Source organism: Nicotiana sylvestris, chromosome 3, assembly GCF_000393655.2.
Source record: "Nicotiana sylvestris chromosome 3, ASM39365v2, whole genome shotgun sequence".
NCBI lineage: Eukaryota > Viridiplantae > Streptophyta > Magnoliopsida > Solanales > Solanaceae > Nicotiana > Nicotiana sylvestris.
In genome coordinates, this window is record NC_091059.1 from 78,248,403 (window position 1) to 78,258,262 (window position 9,860).

At 39.5% G+C, this 9,860-nt stretch overlaps 1 protein-coding gene across 1 annotated transcript; it reads left to right on the forward strand.

The window, feature by feature from the left end:
• Nucleotides 1-8,255: 8,255 nt before the first annotated feature.
• On the forward strand, nucleotides 8,256-9,158 carry LOC138887560 (uncharacterized). Its single transcript, XM_070169321.1, has one exon. It carries the CDS (start codon nucleotides 8,256-8,258, stop codon nucleotides 9,156-9,158), a length of 903 nt encoding a protein of 300 aa, XP_070025422.1.
• Nucleotides 9,159-9,860: the final 702 nt, after the last annotated feature.

Consider the following 9,860-nt stretch of genomic DNA (forward strand, 5'->3'; position numbering starts at 1 on the left):
CAAGAGTTCTTTCTCTACCTCAGGCACAAGTGCAGGTGTAAAGTCCGCCACGAAGTCTGCCAAAATTTGGGAATTGATAGCCATACGGGTTGGTACTCGATATCATACCCTCCGAGCTCAATGGCACATTTGGCCAATCTGCCCGATAATTCAGGTTTGTGCAAGATGTTTCGAAGAGGGTACGTCGTTAAAACATATATACGATGGCATTGAAAATAAGGTTTTAATTTTCGAGATGCACTTATTAATGCAAGAGCTAATTTTTCTAAGTGTGGATACCTCGTTTCAGCATCTCCTAGAGTCCGACTTACGTAATAAATAGGGAATTGCGTACCTTGTTCTTCCTGAACCAACACACCACCTACTGCTACTTCGGATACGGCCAAATACAAGTACAACATTTTATCTTCCTTTGGGGTGTGGAGCAAAGGCGGGCTCGAGAGATTTTGCTTTAATTCCTCTAAAGCATGTTGGCATTCCGGAGTCCACTCAAAGCTGTTTTTTTAGCAAGGAGAAGAAATGATGACTCCGATCCGACGATCTCGAGATGAATCGGCATAAGGCCGCTATCCACCCGGTCAGTCGTTGTACGGCCTTCACATTGTTCACCACTGTGATTTTTTCAATGGCCTTGATTTTGTCGGGGTTGATCTCGATCCCCCCTATTCGATACCATGAAGCCTAAAAATTTGCCCGATCCTACTCCGAAGGCGCATTTCTCGGGATTGAGTTTCATGTTGTAACTTCTAAAGAAATCGAATGTTCCCTGCAAATGAGTCAAATGGTCTTCTGCGAGCAAGGACTTAACTAGCATGTCATCAATGTAAACTTCTATAGATTGGCCTATTTGATGTTCGAACATCTTATTAACTAGGCGTTGATACATAGCTCCTGTGTTTTTAGCCCGAAGGGCATTACATTATAATAATATGTACCATATTTTATGATGAACGAAGTTTTCTCCCTGTCCTCTGGGTTCATTTGAATTTGATTATACCCGGAGTAGACGTCGAGAAAAGTGAGGATCTCGTGGCCGGCCGTGGAATCGATCAAGCGATCAATGTTGGGCAATGGGATTGAGTCTTTGGGTTTTCTTTATTCAAGTCTTTATAATCTACACACATTCTTAACTTATTTCCTTTTTTGGGAACCACTACTATATTAGCCAACCATTCGGGGTATTTTACCTCCCTAATTGATCCTATTTTGAGGAGTTTTGTTACCTCATCTTTGATGAACGCATGTTTTACCTCGGACTGAGGCCTCCTTTTTTGCTTCACCGGTTTGAACTTGGGATTGACACTTAGTCAATGGGTGGTTATTTCCGGCGAGATCCTTGTCATGTCTAAATGGGACCAAGCAAAGCAATCAATGTTGTTAATAAGAAATTGGATGAGTTTTTTCCTGAGTTTGGAGGTTAACCTCGTTCCCAAGTATACCTTTCGATCTTGAAGATGCTTGATCAAGAGGGCTTGTTCGAGTTCTTCGACCGTTGATTTTGTTGCATCCGATTCCTCGGGGGCAACGAAGGTACAAGGAGTGAGGAAGTCTTCTTCGTCATCTTCGTTCGAATGATCATAGACCACCTGTTCCTCGGGGGTCAGCCTGTTTCCTGACTCATCCTAGATGGGGAGAGTTGATGTTGGTGTCGTGTCGCTGATCACGAACATTTCTTTCGCTGCATGTTGTTCTCCGTAAATCATTTTTATACCATCTTTTGTTGGGAACTTCATCATCTGATGAAGAGTTGATGATACTGCCCTCATGTTGTGAATCCATGGCCTTCCAAGTAGGGAATTATACATCATGTCACCTTCGATGACCTGAAACTTGGTGTCTTGTACTGTACCAGACACGTTGACTGGGAGGATGATTTCTCCCTTAGTTGTCTCGCTTGCCATGTTGAATCCTTTGAGGACTCGAGTGATGGGTATGATCTGATGGAGCAGTCCGAGCTGCTCCACCACCTTCGACATGATTATGTTGGTCGAGCTACCTGGATCCACGAGCACACGTTTAATTTGAACATTATTCAAAAGAAAAGAAATTACCAGTGCATCATTATGTAGTTGGGACAAGGCCTCGATGTCTTCTTCTCTAAATGTAAGGACAACCTCGAGTATATGGCTCCAAGTCTACCTTTCTATTGCGATGGACAGTTTAGCTCGTTTGAGCATGGGTCCTTGTGGGACATCGGTTCCTCTAACGATCATGTAAATGATATGTTGAGGTTCTTCTGATCCATTCTTTCCGTTCGCCTCTCTTTCTTGAAAGTGGTTCTTGGCTCGATTGCTGAGGAATTATCGAAGGTGCCCTTTATTGATTAGTCGGGCCACCTCCTCTAGGAGCTGCCTAAAATCCTCGGTCATATGACTGTGAATGCCGTGGTACTCGCACATCAAGTTAGGGTTCCTTCAAGAAGGATCTAACTGTGCGGGCTTTGGCCATCTGGTATCCCTGATTCTACCTATGGCCGATAGAATGCCTGAAACATCGATACTGAAGTTGTATTCCGATAATCGGGGTGCCTCTATTGGCCTTGAATTCCTGTCAAACCTGGTATTGCTCATCAGTCCTCGGGAATTTGGCCTCGATCTACTCCTCGATCATTTCGAGTAAATTCCGCCTTGAAGTATCTCTTCGATCTTTGAAGTATGGCTGATACATTTCTTTGCCTGATCTCAACTCCCTTTTTATAGACCTTAGTTACTTTGCTAGAAGCCTGCTTAGATATATTGATCCAGAGGGGGCTCCCAATTGGTCGTCCTCGACCCTGATCTTCGATTGATATATGTTGTGTACATCTGCCCACATCAAGGCAGGATACTCAACCAAGTTCTACTTTAGCTGCTTCGAAGCTATCGAGCTTTGCTCCTTCAAGCCCTGAGTGAAAGCCTGCACCGCCCAGTCATTGGAGACAGGTGCCAATTCCATTCGCTCCATCTGGAAATGAGATACAAATTCTCTTAACATCTCGTTCTCCCATTGTTTGATCTTGAAAACGCCGGACTTCCTTGTAGCAACCTTGATGGCACCAGAATGCGCCTTCACAAAAGAATCTGCCAACATGGAAAATGAATCCATCGAGTTTAGGGGTAGGTTGTGATACCACATCATGGCTCCCTTTGATAGTATTTCTCCAAAAAAAATTCAGCAAGATGGATTCAATCTCGTCATCCTTTAAGACATTCCCTTTTACAGCACAAGTATAAGAGGTAATGTGCTCATTGAGGTCCGTGATCCCGTTATACTTCAGGACATCGGGCATTCTGAATTTCTTAGGGATGGGCTTCAAAGCCGCACTTTATGGTAATGGTCTCTGCAGGAACTTCTTTGAATCTACACCCTTCAGAATCGGAGGTGCGCCTAGGATCTGATCGACCCTCAAGTTATAAGTCTTCACCTTTTTATTGTTAGCCTCTATCTTCTTTTCTCCTGACTCAATTCTTTTCGTCAATTCCTCGAGCATTTTCATGATAGAGGGGTCAGTCCCCGAGCCACTTTCATCGGGTCTTTCTAGCACTGGTTCGTGCTGTATGATTGCTGGTTCGGTGGTATTAGGGGTTTTGTTCTGACTTTGAAGTTGAGTGATGGCGACTTTCTGAGCTTGCAACATCTCGAATATTACTTGGAAGCTGACTCCTCCTTCTTCCATTCCTTGTGCTTCTTAACTTCCAGCCTGGGCTTCCCTGCGCCCATTCCTTATGGGGTCTACGCCTACTTCCGTGTTTGGAGCGTTGTGGAAGCTGATATCAACTGGCTCCACGTTTGGCACTCCCTCAGGGTTTATAGGTGGTACATTGAGCACCTATGCCGCTGTTTTCTCCAAGTTCCTCACTGTCTGAAGAGGCGCATTTTGTGTGCTAGACATGATTAAGCCTGAAATCAAAGAATCTTTGATAAGAAAAAGTGTGAAGAGTAACATGTGTTATCAGAAAACTAGCACCAACATAATCACTATTATTTTTAGCCCCACGGTGGGCACCAAACTGTTTATCTTGAAAATGGTATTAATAATTATATTTAATTTGTGGTTCTAAAAATACGTGATTTATCTTAATACTAGTTATTAGGTGAATAATGCTAAGTGTAAATGAGCAAGAAATGATAAGCAAACCCGTATAGTCACAAGGTTGAGGGCCTCGAGGGCAGTCTTTAATGGTTGATAATGAACAATAAATGAAGAAATGATGAACAATAACTAAAAAAATGATGAACACAATGAATGAGGAACACTAAAGCTATAGAGTAATTGTTGAGCACGTTTAGGCAAGAAAAGTAGAGAATGCTCTATTGTATTCAATCTTCATGTGTGTTACAAAATAACAAGGGTCCCCTTTATAAAAGGAGGGAAATCCCAACATATATGTCTAATAATAATGAGAAAATGCTATTGGTACAGCTGTATAATGGCTTAGTACGGATTTGTACTATTCTTGCAGGCTTGGTCAGCTCTAACCGCGTGTACTTGGGAGCTTTCCCGCCTTTCCATGACAATCATCAATTTGTACTGCTCCGAGATCGACCATAGTGAACCTTTGATGTGTTCCCTCGAGGGACGTACCTCGGGGACACACTTCACATTCTTCTTCGAGCTTCTCGACGTTGGGCGTGGAGAGCCACAGTAGCCCCTAAGTCGAACTTCCCGATATTGGCCGTATACACAAAGCAAATCACTGACATACTAATGGTAATAGAAACAGAAAAGGAATATTAGATAGAAAAAATAATTTTTAGTTCCTGAACAACAAAGCTATAAGTCATGAAATAAGTCTTTCGATACGTTTGTGATTTTAAATGATCGGATTTTCGGATACAAAAACCAGCATTATCTCGCTTCAATTATCCAGCTTGCTCCTTATTCCTCATGATTTGTTCCTTGAGATAATCTAAGAATCCACAAAAACTTACTTATATTTCTTTTGCTTCTTCATTACATATACTCCATCTTGATTCTTATGATTACCAATGTATATTTGTGCTCGTCCGGGACTTTGTCCAGTCTAAGCCATCTATAAATAAAAAATCAAATCAAAATTATTTACTACTTAGAATTAATTACATAGTAAGTTAATTTACTCACCATTTCAGCCCTTCTCGTAACGTTGGCTTTGGAGCCACCTGTGTGTGGAATCGTGTACTTTTTTCTATTTTTAACATTTCTTTTATGCATTTCCTTATTAAATTATAATTGAAACTCAATTAGAAGAACAAATAATATAATTACAAAGACGAGTAAAAGCAGTTACATAAGTACCTTTGTTGAATCTTTATATTGGTAATCAACAAAAGTAATTCATTGATCCCGCGGAATTTCATCCGGCACATTATCAATAATCTCATATCTACTTTTAAGTGGGTCTTCAGATGCACTCCACAAGTTAAGCTTATTTGCAGCCCATTTCTTTCCAATAAATTTATAAATATGGTGTCGCGCAACTAACTCGGTTGTCTTAAAGAAGAACTTGGGATTGAAGAATAAAAGAGTGGTTAGCATATCTATTACATGCAAATATAAATTTCAAAGGCATAATAAAGATATAGTTGTCCTTCCCCAAAAAACAAAAGTAGTGATATAGTTGTAAGAATGGAGCTTATACCTTTATAATTTGATCGAAGATGCAGTTGAAGTATGACATAGGTAAACTCGATCATTTCTCATAGTGAATTAGAAATAAAGCGCAGTCACACTAAAATTCCACAAAAGCCTGAAAGTAGGCCGCGTGCATCTCAAAATGGTTCGTCCAAGTAATCAAAATCAACCACAATACGTTCTTCACCCATTAAATTTAGCACTTCCTTGACTTTCACTTTGAGTTTGACATTTTCTTCTAAATTTGTATAAGAAAAAGAGATCAGATGAAGTGGTGAGAGAGAAGAACAGTGGCTTAATAGGGACTGATGTGTACTAATAGTCAAAAGTATTTACCTATTGCTTCTACAGTCCAATGGCTCCCAGAACGCTTTCTAGATGCGGTTTAAATTGTTGGAACTGTGATGAGTCCTGTTCTGTTGGAGCCGGATGTGATGTCGAGTAAACTGACCGAGATGGCTTTGATGAAAAGTAAACTCCTGGCACCGATTATGATGCGGCCTGGTCCATTGGAGCTTGATGAGATGTTGAGTGAACTGATCAAGATGGTTGTGATGCTGGCTAAAATGTTAGAGCCGCCTGCGATGTGGGCTGATCCGTCGGAGCTGGATGAGATGTTGAGTGAACTGATCGAGACGGTTGTGATGCCAGCTGAAATATTGGGGCCGCCTGCGATGTGGGCTGAAATGATGGGGCCAGATTTGTTGTGGCCAAAAATGACATGGTCAGAGGTGTTGGCATGCATGGCGTTGATTGAAGAAAAGAAGGTGTTGATTAAGTGCCTTGTGAAGTACATACTGATTGATCTGAATTTTATTTTTTCTGCAAAAGCTTGAACCTTGGCATATTTGCAATTCAATGATGAATCTTGCAGCAGGAAGAATGAATTTAATAAGCAGGCAAAGGAAATCCGCAAAAAACTTCAAGATAGAAGAATGATGTGCAAGTCATAATCTAATTTAAGGAAATACACATCAATTTACTGAAGTTCTCTTTCTCATAGCCGGTATTATAGCATGCTCACAACCACAAGGACAATGATATATAGGCAACTGCTATACATTCAACAATGCCACGATGGTTTAACAAATAAACCAAAAAAAAGAGTCAAGAACTTCCTGTAAGGTATTAATACTGCCAATTGTCCTAAAGACTTCTCACGCAAGCAGGCTACCTCAATATTAGCAAATAAAACAACACCATGAAGCATTGCATAGTCTCTAAGGATCAAAACATTAATCTGCATACCACAATACTGTTGGGTTTTGTTATTAATAACAAAAGAGGTGTGAATGGAAAATGGTAAGAAAAGAAATGGAGGGAAGTGAAATTTTGAATTATTTCACTTTACTAATGCACATTGCCCCTCATTGGAAGAAGGAAAGAAAATATTTGTGTATAAATATAGAAGCTCATCTTATAGCTCTTAAAGAGTTAAGAAGAAGTGGTGCCTCACGCCGTCGTCGTTGTCGCTTGTTCGGCTTCAGCTTGATATGGTTGATTGATAATTTTTTGGACCAAATTTATTTCCTTTTCCATTATTTAGCATTTTCTTTTCTAAATAATTTTCGCGTTGGAAGATCGCGGAATCCTTTTCGCGCATTGGAAGATCGCGGAATTATTTCGCGACCAACAGCTGAAACGTTCTATTCAATAGCTGAATAGACACCTTATCATTGAATAGGCACCTTTGCACCTATTGGGACTCAACCTTGCTGGCTATAAATAGAGAAGTTTAGCCTCATTTTCACCACCAAAAAATCTGAAATAACTCCCCTCAAACTTCTGCATTCTGCATTGTTTTTCCAAAACCAAAAACGTAAGCATTTTATGTGATTTGCTCCATCATTTAAGTTCGCCGAAATTCTGTGATTTGAAGTGCCGCTATCACATAATAGTTATTTCGTTCTATCCTAGGAGGAATTAATCCGCAACCTTGGGCATTGTGAGGGGATTAAATTCCTTAAAGAAAATACAAGAAACTTATGGGCTCAGAATTTTCTGCTTTCGTTTTTTAAACTAACGTTTGTTCATTTACTGATTTTGAATACAGAGTTCTAACAAGCTTAAGGAATTTAACGTTTTATTTCTATATTCAATCTTACTTTCTGCTTTGGGAGACTAAAATATTATTGATTTTCTCCTCCCGTTTTGGAGATTAAAATCTTCGGATTTTCTACTCCAGTTTGAGAATAAAGTCTTTGCAACTTTCTACTCAATCCGAGATATAAAAACTCGGTTGTTTGTATTTGGTTTGAAGATATAAAAATTTCACTGAGATACTAATTCTATTTGTCAATTTCTTTTACAAAAATATGACAACGAGTGCAGAAAAACATAATGGTTCTGTTGGGACTACTGCTGTAACGACAAATGCATCTTCAAGTCGCACAACTCCTGCACCGGCGCTGGCGCTGGCACTGGTAGAAAAACCTGAAAAGTTTTCCAGTGTGGACTTTAAGCGTTGGCAGTAGAAAAGTTCTTCCACCTGACCACACTTAGTTTGCAGCGCTTTATCAGCGAAGACGTTCCAGTTCTGGGAGAAGAATCTCCTGAAAATGAACGATTTGTGGTCACTGAGGCATGGAAGCATTCTGACTTCTTATGCAAAAACTATATTTTAAGTTGCTAGGAAGACGTCTTGTACAATATTTATAGTGTCATGAAAACATCAAGAGAATTATGGAATGCTCTTGAAAAGAAGCACAAGACTGAAGATGTTGGACTAAAGAAGTTTGTGGCCGCCAAATTTCTGGATTTCAAAATGGTTGACGGTAAATCTGTCATAACGCAAGTTCAAGAATTGCAAGTTATTATTCATGACCTCCTTGCTGAAGGTATAAAACGATTCAATATTTTTATTCAAGATATTGCTTATTGTACTAATTATAAATTTATGATTGAAGGTATGGTCATAAATAAAGCGTTTCAAGTTGCGGCATTTATTGAAAAGTTGCCTCCGCTGTGGAAGGACTTTAAGAATTACTTGAAACATAAGCGCAAGGAGATGACGCTTGAAGACCTTATTATTCATCTATGGATTGAAGAGGACAACAAGGCTGCTGAGAAGAAGTCTCGTGAAAATTCAACAATAATGGGTGCAAATATTGTTGAGGAAGCTTCAACGAGTAAAAAGAGAAAGAAGCCGTCTGGACCAAAGAATTACCCAAGCAAGAAGAAGTTCAAAGGTAATTGCCACAACTGTGGAAAGGTTGGATACAAGGCTACTGAATGTCATGCACCAAAGAAGGACAAGAAGAAAAGTCAAGCAAACATGATTGAGAAGAATGATGAAATAGATGGTTTATGTTCCATTCTTTTAGAATGCAACCTAGTCGAAAATCCTAGAGAATGGTGGATTGATTCGGGAGCAACTCGACATGTTTGTGCTAACAAGAAATTATTTAATTCTTATTCTCCCACTAGACCCAACGAGGCAGTGTTTATGGAAAATTACGTTACTGCAAAAATAGAAGGAACGGGCAAGATAGCTTCCCCCCACAAGTTTGAGGTAAAATGCAATCCATTCCATATGAAAAATGAAAAGGAAGGAAACTCAACTTAAATTCTTTTAAAGTGTGGGGGTGTTTGGCTAAAGTACAAGTTCCTAAACCCAAAAGGGTAAAGATTGGACCAAAAATCATTGATTGCATTTTCATAGGATATGCAACAAATAGTAAGGCATATCATTTTCTGGTTCATAAATCAGAAAATTCTGACATTCATATTAATATGGTTGTCGCACCACCTTTTTACCGCGCCGCGAGGCACGTGGGGAGTTTTCTCCAATTAAAGGACAGTCGAAACGGGATTTATTTAATTATTTAAGAGTCGCCACCTGGGAATTTTAAGGCGTCCCAAGTCACCAATTCTAGTCCCTGAATCGAGGAGAATATGACTCTGTTTATTATTCTGCGAACCAGAAATCCTGAGTAAGGAATTCTGTTAATCCGGAAGAAGATGTTAGGCATTTCCGAATTCCGTGGTTCTAGCACGGTCGCTTAACTGCTTTTATTATTGGCTTAATTATCTTGATTTTTATTAAATACTTTTTGTTACGTGATTTTTCTACCACTTTTACTTATTGTGATTAAAGACCATTCTTTTGAATCGAATTACGCGTACGTATATTCGTGTTATAAATTAAAAGATGCGGAATTGTGTCACGCGTACGTGTACACAATAACTTTTGATAATATATTTATTAAGCAATCATTTTTCGAGATTGTGTTGAATCAAGAATATTTATTTTTCTTAAATATTGAAC

Excerpts from the sequence above, each read along its gene's own strand:
- LOC138887560 (XM_070169321.1), top strand. The coding sequence starts at position 8,256 with ATGAAAACATCAAGAGAATTATGGAATGCTCTTGAAAAGAAGCACAAG.